Source organism: Cyprinodon tularosa, unplaced genomic scaffold (assembly GCF_016077235.1).
Source record: "Cyprinodon tularosa strain WSP-4 unplaced genomic scaffold, ASM1607723v1 ctg658, whole genome shotgun sequence".
NCBI classification, from domain to species: Eukaryota; Metazoa; Chordata; class Actinopteri; order Cyprinodontiformes; family Cyprinodontidae; genus Cyprinodon; species Cyprinodon tularosa.
In genome coordinates, this window is record NW_024039405.1 from 119,153 (window position 1) to 136,559 (window position 17,407).

The window sequence follows — 17,407 nt, forward strand, 5'->3', positions numbered from 1 at the left end:
CACTTACAATAAAATTTCAATATATTCAAACATCCATGCTTTCTAAATGAAAGGTATAGTTGATAAAATTCTTTCAGGTTTGAGTTTTGGGCGAACATCTTTTCCATCGTCATTACCCACCTACTTTTATCAATAATCATTCTGCATAAATTTGATATATTTTTAAGTACTAATATCTACATAAATTGATTATTTGGTAAGTTTTTATTAAAATAGCTATTTATCTATGATTTCATTGAAGACTCCTAGTTGACTCAGATTAGATTAGATTAGATTAGATTAGATTAGATCAGATTAGAAGAGCTTTATTGATCTCACAGCGGAGAAATTCACTCGTCACATATTGGCATAGAAGTTAAAGAAGGTGCAAACAAGGAGGAAAAAGGTGCATTAAGAATAAAAAATATATATACAGTATATCCAGGTATATACACTATATTAAGATAAATAAGGATTAAGTTGCAAGTGTACATGTATCACACACAATGAAAAACAAAATAAAATAAGAAATAAAAATATGTACAATCCGGATGGCTTATATTCAGGTGGATTTACTTTTACTTTAAACTTGCAGAGAAACATCATTTTCGCTTTACCTCATATAACACAAAATCTATTTCTGCTTGAATTCTGTACTTATCATCTTTAATGTTAGTATATTGATGTGCATAATTAACCACAGGGTTTTTGTTGTCAACTAATTGTTAGTATATGAAAAATTCAAATGTTTTCAATATTCCACTTGAGATTATTACTGTTGCCACCATCTGTATTGGAGGGAAATAAATGTTAGGGGTGGCCAATGATTGGCTAAGGGTGGCCATGGGCCCCCCTGGCCCCCCATCTAGCTCCACCCCTGTTTATGTGCATCTAGATGTAATCATTTTTGCTCTGATCTCCACTGTTTCTATGGATTTTTTTTTAACTTCCAAAGTTACATTCACTTTTACTTTTACATCATAACCAAGACAGTGATCAGCGGAAATATGCGTCGTATTAGATGGCTTTGATAATACTGTAAAAAAAAATCGTCATAGTGGTTTTTAGATATTGTGTTTTTGTACTGTACATTCTTCTTTTGAATCGTAAATATTTGTGTGGATTGATGGCTGAAAGAAGGTGACATGTAACTGAACTGCTGCCTTTCTTGGCAAGGATGCTCTTGTAAGGGAATTTTAATCTCAGTGAGATTAGATTTTTAGATTAGATTTTTGCTGCTTAACTTAAAAAAAAAAATTTTATTTTTTATTTTTTAATATCATCCAACCGAGTAAGCAAAGTTTGCAGGCACATTAATTTCTTCTAATTTTCAGAATGAGGTGAAAGCTTTTCTTTACTGTTTTGTCACATTTTTATTTAAACAGATGAATCCAGCAACACGCAATCATCACAGTTCTTTTAAGTGCGATCAATGAAGCAGAAAGCTGTTTCTGGGTTTATTGTACCATCACAAAGGCAGCAAAGGGTTGGAACTATTACTGCAACAAGTGCAACAAATATCTAATCTAGTAACAGCCTTTTCTTTAATTATTTATTATTACAACGTGAGGCAGTATAATAATAAAAAAAAAAGTTTATTAATGAAGTAATATCAAATATCCAAGATTAATTTGATTTGAAAATATCAAAGAACAGAGCCGTCAAACAAACCTGTGAAGTGATGATGCAGAAAAACTATTCAGCTGTGTTAAATAAACATGCGTGAGTAAATGGAAAGAGTATTATGTAGGTGAAGTCTTTGCATTGAGAAATATTCCATTGCTGACATCTGAAAGCTGTTGCAATATGTTGAAAGGAGCCGACTGAAGACACCTGAATATTTCTGCATGTGATCACACCCTGGCATTGTTGCCATGCCAACTGTGTGTTTTTAAAACACAAAGTTTTCTGTTTGTCTACGTCATTTTTGAAAATACGTTAGCATTCACACTGAATGGAGGGGGCGACTCTTGGCTATTTTTAGGGGTGATTCACTCTGGGGTCATCTTAGAGGAATCGGTGAAGAATGCTCTTTCTGTCAGACCGAGGGGCTTTTTATCTTGATCTCTTCCTTTCATAAATCAACTAGTGTGTCTAATGTGAATCCATCCAAGGGACACATCTGCAAATAACTCTGCTGTAATAATACTGAGGGTTATCTTTACTCCCATAAGTGAGTAATTTCCTCTAGAAGGATTCCATGTTATCCATGGGTACACTATGCAGGATTCACAAAAGACATTTGCTAAATCAGGGTAAGCACAGATTGGCAGCTAATTATAATAGATAGGTGGGTCTAGTTGTAAAATGAAAACATCAAACAAAGATCATGCCATGACAGCGAAAGGAGTGTTTGCAGCTAAACCTCCTCAGCTGGGTCAATATGTTCTGTCATGTTTAAACAGAGAAGAGAAAGTCATATTTAGAAGTAAGGAGTAACAAATCTAATCAAGACCTCATTAACCCTTTATAGGGCAAGTTACTGTTTTTGATCACCTTACAAATGGACTCCCCCTGTCCCTCAGTGAGGTCTAGAAGCACAAGATCTATACCCAGCCATTAAGCAACGATGCTGCTACATGGTTGTTCATCCTATTTTGGCATTTGACCAATTGGATGAGCCTTTGAATGATATATTACCTACCTGAAATTAAGTTGAAAAAAAGTTAAGCCAAGAAAAAAGGTGAAAAGCTAATTGAAAAGTTAAACAGTAAAGTTAAAAAGTACATAATCCTAGTTCACAATTATATATAGATGTGTAAACTAAAAAATGTAAGTGCCAGTATCAGCATTAATGCCTCTAAGGTTATGTTGCACCAAATAAAATGTGTTTCTTTCACTCTTGGAGTGTTTTTCGTGAATTTCTTATAGAAATGCTTTTGTTATTTTTCTTTATATATTCGGTCAAGTTGGTGTTTCTTGTTATTACATTTTTTTCCAATAAAATATTCATAGTTTTTTAATGTTACTGCAAAAAATATATAATTTAATGAATAAGTTATTTTTTCTCTTGAATTGAAGAGGAAAGTGAGACACTTTGGCAATGGAACAAGATAATTTACATTTAAAATAATAATAAAAACAATCGCTTTGTCTTATTTTAAGTAATTATCTTATTTTAAGAGTAAAAATCTCATTGATTTGGCAAATCATCTTGTAAAACTTCCCAAATTAAGGATGAATACAATTAATTTAGGACATTTTTATTTACTTCTAGATAATTTTTGCAGTGTAATGTCACTAATGGCTTGAAATTTTGATTTCACTGAGTCTCCCTATAAAGGGTTAATAACTAAACTTTCGAGATGTGGATGGTATGAATGTAAAAAGCCACTCTGATCTTTTAAGGTTCATTTGCTGTCAGCATTCCAACTCTGACATGTTGCATCAAGACAAAGTGCCCAGTCCTGCAATCTAACCTGCAATTTCCACCAGCTGTAAAAATGCCTCTCCAGATGCTGGGCTGGAAATACAAAGAGGAGGCTGGGAAGTTTATCCCTAGATCCCTCTGCATTAGAATGCTGCCTTGGCTAAATAAACAGCTAGAATACCTGAAGATTAATCATTTACAGAGCTGACTGATCCAGCAAAGACATTAACCGTGGTGAAAATGTCAAATATGAGGCTCTGAATATGTGAAGGTTAACACTTTGGGTCCTAGCTGAACAGAGAAGACATGAATAACACTTTGCTTAAGGTGTCACCATGAAGGCTTTTTAATCGTTCAAAAATCTGGACAATGTCAAAAAACCACAGAAGCAGAAAATACAGACAATAGAGGTACAGTTCAAGGTGTTACTGTAACGGAGGAAGACTAAGATCAAAAAAGAAATTCCTCGCCATCTGTTTGACCATGAAAACAGTCCTGCCTATGTCGTCGTTTTCTTTTCTAACAGATACTTTTTTTTAAAGTCAAACTGAAAGTTTAGTTTCCATTCAACAGTCTTGCCACAGTAAAGGTTAGCAGTAGAGACTCAACATTTGTACCCTAACAGAAGCCTTGTGGTGTTTTTTTCAGTCTAGCATGGCTAAAAATATAGTTACATTTCACCTAATTATTCATCCATACCAAAAAATACACTCCCATAAAATTACAATACAATTCAACAACAATAGTCTGTCATGTTCAACAGATACAAAGTTCTAGTGAGAAGCTTACACCCATAAGGCTCATGGATGTTAAAATGTTTTTGCTGCTTTTAGGGATGAATTTGAACTGTTCTGTTTTTCATGGTACAATAATAGCACAACTATAACTTTAATAGGATTTGATTTTTCTGGAATCCACACAGGTTCTATATTTACATATACTCCTTCAATATTTGAATAAATGTCACTAATAAGGGTACACCTTCACCACATGCTTTTTGAAGCCATCCACAGGATTCAGGTAATTCTGACTCAATATTTCACCTCTTGTTGTAACAAAATGTAGAGTTCATTTAAATTTGAAGATTTCTGGATACTACTTAAAAAACTTGCCACACATTTTGTTTGCATGTTCTCCCTGAGCATGTGTGGGTTCTCTCCGGGTACTCCAGCTTTCTCCCACAGTCCAAAAACATGACTGTTAGGTTAATAGGCTTCTCTAAATTCTCCTTAGGTGTGTGTGTGTGTGTGTGTGTGTGAATGGTTGTTTGTCCTGTTTGTCTCTGTGTTGCCCTGCGATGGACTGGTGACCTGTCCAGGGTGTACCCTGCCTCTCGCCCGTAGACAGCTGGAGATAGGCACCACCACCCCTCGCGACCCCACTCAGGACAAGTGTGTCAGATGATGGATGGTTCGAAACAAGCATTTATGTATGTTTTAAATCTGTTTTGCAAGAAGACCTGGCTGGGTCCAAGTTTCAGCTATCAGACCCAAATGTTCCCCTTTCAAATAGAAGGAAACTGGTTAGAATAACCAAAAACCACTGAGGCTCAAACCAAAAATCTGTGAATGCGCAACTTTCTACATGAGCCCACTTATATTATAATACAGAACCATTGCAACTTCTCGCCTGGACAGCTTGATGGCATTAAAAAACTGTAATTGCTTAAAGAAAACAACTGTTGAACTATTCGGGTCAAGCATGTTTGGACGATTTAAGGTGAAGGAGGAAACCTTTGGAAATGTTACTGACACAAACCGATGAGGGTGGTTCTGCCGATATAAGAGGTGGAACCTTATGACAATCTAGAAATCAGTACCAACAGATTTTTTGAAAGAGCCTGGAAATAAAAACTTGTCTGAACAAAGTTTGGTTTTCTTTCTTTAATAAAACCATGAAAAAGGAGGATTTTTTTGTTGTTGTTTTTTTTATTTAACTAAAAACATGAGTTGTTTGAGTCCCATGGAGAGAATTTCAAAACAAAGTAAACATGGTGAGAGTAGCATCATGCTGAGCATCAGCTTGGCAACCAGTGCTACTGTTGCTTCACACACAATACATGAAATGATAGAGCTGTTCAACCAAACCTCACCTCAACAACTAGATAGTTGAAACTGGGACACAAGCAGACATTCCAGCCGGTTGGGAATCCAAAACACACATAAAGTGGCTTTGGAATGAATAAACCAGGCTAACATTGGTCCAATCTACAGATTTCTGGAAAACAAACCAGGTGTGTGGCGGAAAATCAACAACTTTAGATGAACTATACAAATTCCGCCAAGTAGAGAGGTCAAATTTACAAACTGAATCATATTAAATGCTTGTTGATGGCTATAAAATGAATATGGTTTGAGGAGCATCTTGTGAAGATTGAGCCTGCATGTATAATTCTGGTATTGTACGTTTGAACTGGGGCTACATTGTTTGAAATATTAATGAAACTGAATAATCATTCAAATAAATGATTACAATCCACCAATGAATTATTGTAAATACATCTATTGCCATTGCTTTTGTTTCAAAGAGAGAGAAAATGACATCTCTAAATGCAGGCCATTGTTTAACATATCCCCCTCCAGACATTAGTGCCTCAGGCTGAAAAAGTGCAGTAGTGTGTGTGAGGGTGAGGTTGTCCCCTTCAGACGATCGTGGCCTTGTACATGTCCGACTGGCAGTCCTGTCCTTCTGACGGGCTACGGCCGTTCTGCGGTATCTGGGCGTTCCTCATTTTGCTCTGGCACTGCCGGAGCTCGGCGACGTAGCCCTGAAAACTCAAGCTGAGCTCCGAGTCCTCTCCCTGGGACGTTTCGAGCCGTGCTTCTTCTAGGTGGACCCCCTCCACATCCATCACCTCCTGGAGTGTTAGTGCAGCATCTGCTCTGTCAGCAGGTGATTTGGTGCTGTGGGTTGTTTCTATGATTCGCCCTGTGCACAGAAGAAAAAGGTATCATGAGGATGAGTCGATGCTTTATGAAAGGGCAAAACATCAAAGTCTTTGAGGATCACAAGAGGGAAAAACAACTTGCAGAGATTCTGTAATGATTATGTATTTAAACATTACCTAGAGCCAAATATTATAAGGGTGCTAGTCTAAAACATTGATTCCTCGTAGAATAGATACTAGCTTAGGCTTTTCAAAGTTTTGCCCATAAGAGTGAACACTTTCAAATAGCTTGTTGAGGTGTGTTATATAAAACAGGAACAAAACAAAAGTTCAAAGTAACTGCATGTTTGATGCACAAAGTTTGGTTTTACTTTTGATTTTCTTTCTCAATCAAAAGTTGAAATTTCCACAATTCAGGATAAGAAATTCATAAAAAGATGGCATAATTGTAGAAAGTATATAAGTAAAAGTTTTTGGCCAACAATGATCTCAAATCCAATATGGCTGCATTGCAATTCCCGTTCGTGATAGCTACACATCTGCTAATGTTGAACTCATATTATTATACACAAGGGGTCAACACTGCTGGGCCTACTGTACGGGCAATAATGCATGCTGAACGACTTCATGAAAAAACACAACACATTAGTGGGCTGCATCTAAAAATGTGCATTTTATGCTGCTGCTCTACTATTTTAATAACAAATTTATGGGTAGGCTTAAAACTTTCCTTTTTCTTAAAGCTTATAATTAGAGTGGCTGAAGTTATCCTGAGGTATCTTCATAGTTATGCTGCTATAGGCTTAGACTGCTGGAGAACATAGGGAATACTTTTCATCATTCTGCTTCATTCTATTTCTATTCTCCCATTCTGCAATATTTTATCTGGTCTGTTCCAGTTTGGCATGGACACCATCTTGGAGAGAAATATCAGCTGTGCTGCTGCAATCAACACCTTTGTTTACAGATGTTGGAGCCGGACGGTGCAGCCTGTGGAGCTGGTTGACAGTTGTCTTTTGTATCTCTGCTTCTTTCTGTATGTCTGCTTCTGTCTCCTTGAACCCAAATTGGCCCCAGCAGATGGTCGCTCACACTCAGCCTGGTTCTGCTCAAGGTTTCTCCCTGTAAAAATTGAGTTTTCCTCTCCACTGTTGCTACAAGCATGCTTTGGCGATCCAATCAACTGGTTTTCCTTAGATAGAAAACTTTGAATGAATTTGACTGTAGGATCTGGTTGAATTGTCTCTGTAAAGTGACTTGAGATATCATCTTTAATCTTTTTGCTTCTGTAAACACCAGAATTTCCCCATTGTAAGATAAAAAAAAGGATTTTTTTTTTTATTCTATGTGTTGTGAAATGGTACTATATAAATAAACTGAATTGAATTGAAATGAACTTAGATATATATAGAGATTTGAAAATGACAACGTCTAAAAGAAACATTAAATAAATATTCTATTAAAGTTTTAAAAAAATCCAACTGGACTTGGTTTCCAAGATTTGAAGATGTTTCGCCACCTCTCCAGGAAGCTTTCTCAATTCAAATGTCTGGATCCGCAGTGAGTTAGACTTTTACCTTGGAGGTTAACAAAAAGCAGGAACCATCGAGACAGTTTCTTTACCCAAGTTTTTTTCCCTATCATGCTTATTTACACATACTCAACCTTGCATCCCTTTTTTGTAAAAAGGATGTAAAAACATAATTTACAAATACAACATTTGTTGTTTTCCCTTTTTATGGATTTAGATCTAAAATATCTTCACTGAAAGCAAAGTTGAGCCAAAGTTGAATTCCTTGTGTGTTTGCACAAACCTGGCAAGTGAAAACGACTGACCAATTTAGGAATTCAAATGGTTTTCAGACTCAGAGCTTAAGAGTCAAGCTGGAAACAATACAACTCCCTAACCCGACAATCTAATTTCAGGAGCGTAAATAAAATAAAATAAACACAGGGTAAGCAGATACGCCAGATTTTCACCATCATCAGTCAACACACAGCTTCATGGATTACTAAGGAACACAGCAGACAAGTCAGTAAGAAAGTAGTGAAGCAGATTAATGCAGAGTTAGGCTATAAACTACATATATTGTTGGAATATGGCACAACTGCAAAGATGTCAAGACATGGCTGCTGACTTTCCTGACAGGTTATAAGATAAGTCACAGGTAGAGAAGCGATTCAGAGGCCCATGGAGCAAATGTAGAATATATCCAAAGTTCATGTGGAAGAATAAGAGTAGAGAAGACTACTGATCTGGTTTAAATCAAATAGAGGCAAAAAGAGGACTATTAAATTACAAGAAGTCCCATTTGCAGTCTGATTTCGTTGTCTCATAAAATCGGAATAACATTCACCAATTGTGGTTGTAATGTCACAGAAAAGAGAGCTATGCTTTCTTGTTTTTCCTCCGTGCCTTGAACTTGAAGTAGCTTGAACTTGCCTTGAAGTAAAGCAGTGTAAAAAAAATGTGTATTTTTCTAAAAGGCTTAAACGAGAACATATTTTGAGCTCATTCTTCTTGAGTCAGGTTTGTTTGATCCTATTTCAGATCTGTTAAGGTTAACTTCTTCATGTTTGCCTTTTTTAATGCTCTTGGCTTAAACTAATATCCTTCACTTTACTTTGATGCTTTTGTGTCTTTCTGTTATCTTGTGCAATCTGTTTTCAGGATGTTGATGGCACAGCTACTTCTGCTCCAACTTGTTTAAGTTGGGAGTGCTCTACAAAAAACTGACAGTTTGAGACCCGATCAGTCACTGCTTTAATGTGAAATGTGATATTTTGTAATCAGATTTTATGTTTTATTTAAAGTGGAACTTATTAAGAAAAAACATCCACCTACAGTTTTAGTTTTTGCCATCAGATTCACGATGAGTGATAAAAGCTTCCACGGTGAGGCCCCCACAGACTCTAAACACAGGGAAGGACGGCTCAAACCGAGCACTTTAACACATAAATGCAACGCAAGCCGAAGGCTGTGATTCACTGCTCTCCGGCGTGACTGTAAACACATTCTGTGAGCAGCAACAGCTGACCTATGTCTCACCTCTTTGAAAAGCAGCCACTATGAATGAAGTGGGTGAATGACCTTCCTTAACTTCCAGAAGGATTCTAGAAGTTGTGAAAGGGGCTGAAGTAGATCATTTTGAGGACAAATAAAGTTCTCTGCATCCTTTTAACAGCTTTTATAGCCCTAACAGAGCTGAGCAGAGCTGCTGGGTGACATATATGGTTAAGTGGAGAGCCACGATAGCATGTATTAATTATGCAAATGAATCTAAAAAAAAAGGCAAGCAAAAGCAGATTGAGGTTCTCACAGCTAGAGTAGGTTTTAAAAAGTAGATAAAAGAATCTGATGTAAGTTCTGATAGTTTTCTTATAATTTCTTGTTGTAAAAATCCCTTCTAACAGAAAATCAGTAAGGTAGGCAAACAAGTTTGACAATGTTTACTGCAGCCTCATTAATGACAGATTATGGCTTTTTAGGCTTAGTTATCTAGACTTTTTGGTTATCTAGCATCTGTTAGACTCATCCTCATCTTTAGGGATTTTAAAAACAAGGACTTCAAGCATAGCTTGGAATATTTTCCACAAACAGGTTGTTGAATCGCTTCATTTACTTAAATATTAGCAAGCATGCATATATAGCTATGGAACTTGCATGCATACCTCTGTTTAAAAATATTTATAAATTTCATTTTTAGTTGTCTGGGGCTGCATTGCAAGGGTTGTATTAAAGCATTTTATTTCTTCGGTAATAAAATAAAATTGGGCTGGGATCTATTTTGCTTTGTGATGACCCAGCTAAAAAAATTAAACAAGCTTTTATCAACCAAAAAGTATGTTTTTTCTTATATGTTTGAGTTCCCCTTCAGCTTTGACACACATCCAAACCAAGCAGAAGAACAGACTGGAACATACAGTAAATTATACACTGTATTTTTATTTTGGAAAAGCCATATTTAAAGCCACCTTTAAAACACCAGAGGAGGTAAAGAAAAAATGTCTGACACATTTTGGTCTGTCTGATTACATCATTTAATAGAAAAAGCTAATGCTATGATTAGGTACACAGTTCTTCAGTAGCATTCTCGCTAATTGAAATTTTACTTTAACTGGAGTAATTTCTTGTAAAATATAGACTACCTTCTACCTGAGTCAAAATTTTTGATACTCCTTGCATAAAAGTTTATTATGATGTAATCAGTTATTTCTGGGTGTGGCTAACACAAATTTAAGAAAATATGGAGGAATATTGTCATTGAGATATAAAAACAGTAGTCAAGTTTTCTTGACTTTAATTCCCTGGTTATTTTTTTCTTTTCTCCAGCTTTTATTGTCATTACACTGTCACAGGTACAGAGCAACGCAATGAACTCTCTACATTTTACCCATCCCCTTGGGGAGGCAGTGGGCTGCCATTGTGCGGCGCCCGGGGAGCAGTGTGGAGTTAAAGGTCTTTGCTCAGAGACCCAGAGTGGCAGTCAGTGGAAGAATTCAGAACCTCAGGATTCCAAGCACAATGCCCTAACCACTAGGCCGCAACTCCCCCTAATAGCCTGTATTATATAGCACCTTTTCAAGTCAGGGGACTCCAAAGGTCTTTACACTGCATTTAGTCATTTATCCATTCATGCAGACATTTACACACAGATGGTGGCAAGCTACGCTGTAGCCAAAGCTCCCCTGGAACACACTGATAAAAGTGAGATTGCCAGTCACCAGGTTCCACTGTGCCTTTAGAAGGCAATGTGGGGGGATCTGAGACAGTCATGGGTGGTGCTTAAACCAGAGGTCCTATAGTTGCAAATGGAGTCTCTGCAAGGGGCCACATTCACACACACAGACACACATCTTTATATATATATATATATATATATATATATATATATATATATATATATATATACATATATATACACAGCAGTGTGCATATATACACACTGCTCAACAAAATAAAGGGAAAACGTACAGAACACAAAATACCTTAAATCAAACTTCCATAAAATCAAACTATCCTAGCAAGACACACTCAATAAACGAGTAGTTCTGCTGGTGGGAACCACAGACCACTTCTCATTACCTATGCTTTCTAACTCATGTTTTTGAAAGTTGGAGGTGCTTTCAAACTCATTGTAGCATGAGACAGACTCTACCCCACAAGGTGGCTCAGGTTTTGCAGCTCATACATGATGGCACATCAATGCGAGCTGTGGCAAGAAAACTTGCTGTGTCTGTCGGTAGTGTATTGAGGCGCCACCAGGAGACAGGCCAGTAGACCAGGAGACTTGCAGGAGGCCGTAGGAGGGCAACAACCCTGCATAAAAAAACCTCTGCCTTTGTGCTAGGAGGAACAGTAGGAGCACTGCCAGAGACCTCTAAATGAACTTCAGTAGGCCACAAACGTGCATGTGTGAGCACAGACTCCATGAGGATGGTATGAGGGCCTCAAATGGGGTGCCAAACACCATGCAGGACGCTTGGCAATTTGCCAGAGAACATCAAGAATTGCAAATTCACCACTGGTGCCCTGTGATCTTCACAGATCAAAGCAGGTTCACACTGAGTACATGTGACAGATGTGACAGAGTTGGAGACACAGTGGAGAACGATCTGGTGCCTGCAGCATCTTTCAGAATGACCGGTTTGGCAGTGAATCGGTAATAGTGTGGGGTGGCATTTCTTCTTAGTGTCGCACAGCCCTCTATGTGCTCACCAGAGGTAGGATGACTGCCATTATGTATAGAAATGAGATCCTCAGACCCTATGTGAGATCATATGTTGGTGTGGTTGGCCCTGGGTTCCTAATGTAAGACAAAGCTAGACCTCATGTGGCTGGAGTGTGTCATTAGTTGCTGCAAGATGAAGGCATTGAAGTCATGGACTGGCCCGCCCTTTCCCCAGACCTGAATCCGATTGAGCACATCTTTAACATTATGTCTCGATCCATCCACCAACATCACGTTGAACCTCAGACTGTCCAGGAGTTGGCAGGTGCATTTGTCAGGGTCTGGAAGGAGATCCCTCTGGAGACCATCCACCACCTCATCAGGAGCTTGCCCATGTGTTGTAGGGAGGTCAAACAGGCACATGGAGGCCACACAGAATACTAAGCCTGATTTTGACCTGTTTTAAGGACATTACATCAATGTTTGATCAGCTTGTAGTGTATGTTTTCACTTTAATTCTGTGTTTGACTCCAAATCCAGGCCTCTATTAGTTAAAAAATTGATTTCCATTGAAGATTTGTGTGTGATTTTGTGGTCAGCACATTAAACAAATTATTCAATATGAATATTTAATTAATTCAGATCTAGGATATGTTATTTGAGTGTCCTTTTATTTTATTTTAAATCAGTTTATGTATATGCATACAGGTGCTGGTCATAAAATTAGAATATCATGAAAAAGTAGATTGATTTCAGTAATTCCATTTAAAAAGTGAAACTTGTATATTATATTCATACATTACATACAAACTCATATATTTCAGATGTTTATTTTGTTTAATTTTGATGATTACAAATGACAACAAATGAAAATCTCAAATTCATCATATCAGAAAATTAGAATATTACTGAAGACCAATAAAAACAAAGGATTTATAGAAATGTTGGCCAACTGAAAAGCATGAACATGAAAAGTATGAGCATGTACAGCACTCAGTATTTAGTTGGGCCTCCTTTGGCCTGTATTACTGCAGCAATGCGGCGTGGCATGGAGTCGATCAGTCTGTGGCACTGCTCAGGTGTTATGATAGCCCAGGTTGCTCTAATAGTGGCTTTTAGCTCTTCTGAATTGTTGGGTCTGGTGTATTGCATCTTCTTCTTCACAATATCCCATAGATTTTCTATGGGGTTAAGGTCAGGAGAGTTTGCTGGCCAATTAAGAACAGGGATACCATGGTCCTTCAACCAGGTACTGGTAGCTTTGGCACTGTGTGCAGGTGCCAAGTCCTGTTGGAAAATGAAATCTGCATCTCCAAAAAGTTGGTCAGCTGCAGGAAGCATGAAGTGCTCTAAAACTTCCTGGTATGTGGCTGCGTTGACCCTGGACCTCAGAAAACACAATGGACCAACACCAGCAGATGACATGGCACCCCAAACCATCACTGACTGTGGAAACTTTACACTGGACTTCAAGCAACGTGGATGAAGTGCCTCTCTTCTTTTCCTCCAGACTCTGGGACCTTGATTTCCAAAGGAAATGCTAAATTTACTTTCATCAGAGAACATGACTTTGGACCACTCACCAGCAGTCCAGTCCTGTTTCTCTTTAGCCCAGGCAAGACGCTTCTGACGCTGTCTGTGGTTCAAGAGTGGCTTGACACAAGGAATGCGACAGCAGAAACCCATGTCTTTCATACGTCTGTGTGTGGTGGTTCTTGAAGCACTCACTCCAGCTGCAGTCCACTCTTTGTGAATCTCCCCCACATTTTTGAAGGGGTTTTGTTTCACAATCCTCTCCAGGGTGCGGTTATCTCTCTTGCTTGTACACTTTTTTCAACCACATCTTTTCCTTCCCTTCGCCTCTCTATTAATGTGCTTGGACACTGAGCTCTGTGAACAGCCAGCCTCTTTAGCGATGACCTTTTATGTCTTGCCCTCCTTGTGCAAGGTGTCGATGGTCGTCTTTTGGACAACTGTCAAGTCAGCAGTCTTCCCCATGATTGTGTAGCCTATAGAACTAGACTGAAAGACCATTTAAAGGCTTTTGCAGGTGGTTTGAGTTAATTAGCTGATTAGAGTGTGGCACCAGGGGCCATCAATTTTGAACCTTTTCACAATATTCTAATTTTCTGATATGATGAATTTGAGATTTTCATTTGTTGTCATTTGTAATCATCAAAATTAAAAAAAATAAACATCTGAAATATATGAGTTTGTATGTAATGTATGAATATAATATACAAGTTTCACTTTTTAAATGGAATTACTGAAATCAATCTACTTTTTCATGATATTCTAATTTTATGACCAGCACCTGTACATGTATATACAGCAGCAGAGATTAGATTTTAAAGATGTTTAAATTTAGTCCATCCATCCATCCATCCATTATCTTACAAGCTTGTCCCAATTGGGGTCGCGAGGGGTGCTGGTGCCTATCTCCAGCAGTCAATGGGCAAGAGGCAGGGTACACCCTGGACAGGTTGCCAGTCCATCGCAGGGCAACACAGGACAAACAACCATTCACACACACACTCACACCTAAGGACAATTTAGAGAAGCCAATTAACCTAACAGTCATGTTTTTGGACTGTGGGAGGAAGCCGGAGTACCCAGAGAGAACCCACGCATGCCCAGGGAGAACATGCAAACTCCATGCAGAAAGACCCTGGGCCAGGATTTGAACCCAGAACCTTCTTGCTGCAAGGCAGCAGTGCTACCCACTGCGCCACTGAGCAGCCTTTAAATTTAGTCATAGCTACAAATTTTTTATCAAAATTATTAATTTTTCAAAAATAATACATCCAGATAATTTTTAAGAGTTGTGCAAAAAAACAGTATTCAGTTAGACCGAAATTTTGATGGGCCCAAAACATATAAACATTTACTGCTCGTTATGATGCCAACATTGACACAAAAAGATTCTGTACCAACAAAAGGTAGGTAGTTCAGGTGAGATGGAACTTAGGCTTTCCCATATCCTATTATCTATGTGATAGAGCTGAGAAATGGCTTCCTCTTGTCATTCGATTTGTCAGATTCGAGCCACAAAGAAAACTAATCAAAATTGAAGCACAACAGGGTTAATTATCAGTCAAGGTTTTAATTGTTGTTGGCAACTTGTGGAAGCAAAGGCACTCTGAGGCCATAAACAAGTTGCATCTTTTATTCTGAATAGGTAAGTTTCAATTTTGCTATTAGCATAAGCAAACTGAAGACCGCTAGCAAACAATATGGAAAGAGAGTAGATGTGCACAGGTGCACCACTTAGTGGAGTCAAACTTGTAGCTATTACTTTTAAAATCCATATTGATGTTGCAAGTAGGATTTGAAAGCTGTAATGGCAAAACTAATATTTTGATTTTATGCAGCCCTCATCAAATGTCAAATAGATTTCAAAGAAACATGGTAATCACAATTAATTAATGATATTACATGGAGATAAATACTTCTCCACTCAGACCACGATTAATTTGAATCATCACTTGAAAGCTGCTTTTAAACTTAAAGGAATAGTACACCCAAAACATGCCTTCATTTTCTACTCACCCCCATGCTGAACAACACTCTGGAGTACTTTTCTGATATCTCAAATGCATCTGGAGATCTGGGAGGCTTCTTGCTGTCTGCTGACATTCAAATAATGGAGGTCTACGGAGCCCGAGACAGAAAGGTCCATAAAAGTCCACAAAAAACGTGTCAATATTCCTCCATACTGCTCGTCCAATGTATTCCAAGTGTCCTGAGTGGGTAGCATCATGAATTTACTCGAAACAAAGTCATTTAGAATGTTTTTAGAGCATAAACAGTAGTGTATAGGATTTCCTGAAAGCGCGCGCCCCGCACGTTTACGACGCTGCGGAAACCGCGGCAGACCAAACCGGATGAAAGTGCGCATTCAGCTCGGCAAAGAACTCATGCTCTTCCTCAACACTGAAGTCCTCAGACATTTTTCTTTCCTTGTTTCTTTCTTTGCACAGGTAAACAGCACATTTCTTCTTCTACGCTTGCATTATCGGCAAGGCAGACGCTGAATGCGCACTTTCATCTGGTTGGTCTGCCGGCTTCCGTAGCGTCGTGAACGTGCGGGCGCGCGCTTTCAGGAAATACTATACACTACTGTTTATGCTCTAAAAACATTCTAAATGACTTCGTTTCGAGTAAATTCTGGATGCTACCCACTCAGGACACTTGGAATACATTGGACGAGCAGTATGGAGGAATATTGACACGTTTTTTGTGGACTTTTATGGACCTTTCTGCCTCGGGCGCCATAGACTTCCATTATTTGAATGTCAGCAGACAGCAAGAAGCCTCCCAGATCTCCAGATGCATTTGAGATATCAAAAAAGTACTCCAGAGTGTTGTTCAGCATGGGGGTGAGTAGAAAATGAAGGCTAATCATGTTTTGGGTGTACTATTCCTTTAACTCTGGTAGTTACATCCTGATGTTAATACTCTGTTTGATAATCTATAGCATTAATAAACCAAACTAATTACCAGAGAAATCTGTAAATGGGAAAACATTTTTTAAATCGATAAAAAATATTTATGGAAATATTTAGAAATCCAGTTGATTGATTAATGTGGAAGATGCATGTTTAAATATGTAGACTTTTTTTCAACCTACCAAATAACGAATTCCAATCTGTTCTGCTCATATTTATTTTAAAAAATATGTTCAAACCTGACAGAACATTTGAATCAGACGAACTCATAAGTATTACACAAAACTAAAACATCAAAATGTTAGGTAATAGACTCTGATGGTTGTAACGGCAAAAATAGTTTGTTTTTTTGCACTGAGTTTACAGAATAAATATTTCCCTGTAAAAAAAAAAAAGCACAAAACGGAAAAAAGAATCATTAAAAAATGACAGGAAATTAAAACTTACCTGTCACAACCTACTTTGGACAGGTTATTATCAGGTCAAACACTGGAAAATATCATCTTATCAATTTTCCTCTTTTTTAAGTCATTAACAAGCATAAATGGCTCTCGATGTATAGAAAACCATTAGATAAATTTGGCAGTTCACTCTTTAATGCATAAACTGGTTTAATCCTACAGGCTCTGGTGATCTCAACCTTTTAGACATTGGTTTGCAGGCCTTAGAGCCCTCAGACATCACACTAAATATCCCATCTGACATTAAAAATATATATATATCAACCAATATCATCAATAAAATGCCTTATTTGTTGATCTCTGTTAAAGTAAAGGCCAATAATAATTAACTTCTGTATATTTAAATATATATTATAAAGGTTGGAGGTGATCGGCTACTCCTTACAAACATTAGACTGTGTAATGTCGCCCCCTAGTGGTAAACCAAGCTACCAACCAAGCGTTGGAGCTCCAGTCTTTTGGATAGCGACCAGAACCCCCTCTGGGTTTTATTTGAACTATTTAATCGGGATAATTTGCACCTTACAGGCCAAATTAGGGCAATCAAACAGCACAAGAGGCTGAAAACACTCTGCATGTTTTAGCACTTC

At 37.9% G+C, this 17,407-nt stretch overlaps 1 protein-coding gene across 5 annotated transcripts in view; it reads right to left on the bottom strand.

Annotated features, from left to right (window-relative positions):
• Nucleotides 1-5,354: 5,354 nt before the first annotated feature.
• rgs12a (regulator of G protein signaling 12a) overlaps nucleotides 5,355-17,407 on the bottom strand; it is a 66,003-nt gene continuing 53,950 nt past the window's right edge. For 3 of the 5 annotated variants that reach the window (XM_038309124.1, XM_038309127.1, XM_038309125.1), the window contains one exon: nucleotides 5,355-6,277. In XM_038309124.1, the coding sequence (XP_038165052.1) occupies nucleotides 5,991-6,277 (287 nt within the window). In that variant the 3' untranslated portion in view covers nucleotides 5,355-5,990. The remainder of the gene's footprint in view (nucleotides 6,278-17,407) is intronic. The other 2 variants (XM_038309126.1, XM_038309123.1) reach the window with 1 other exon arrangement.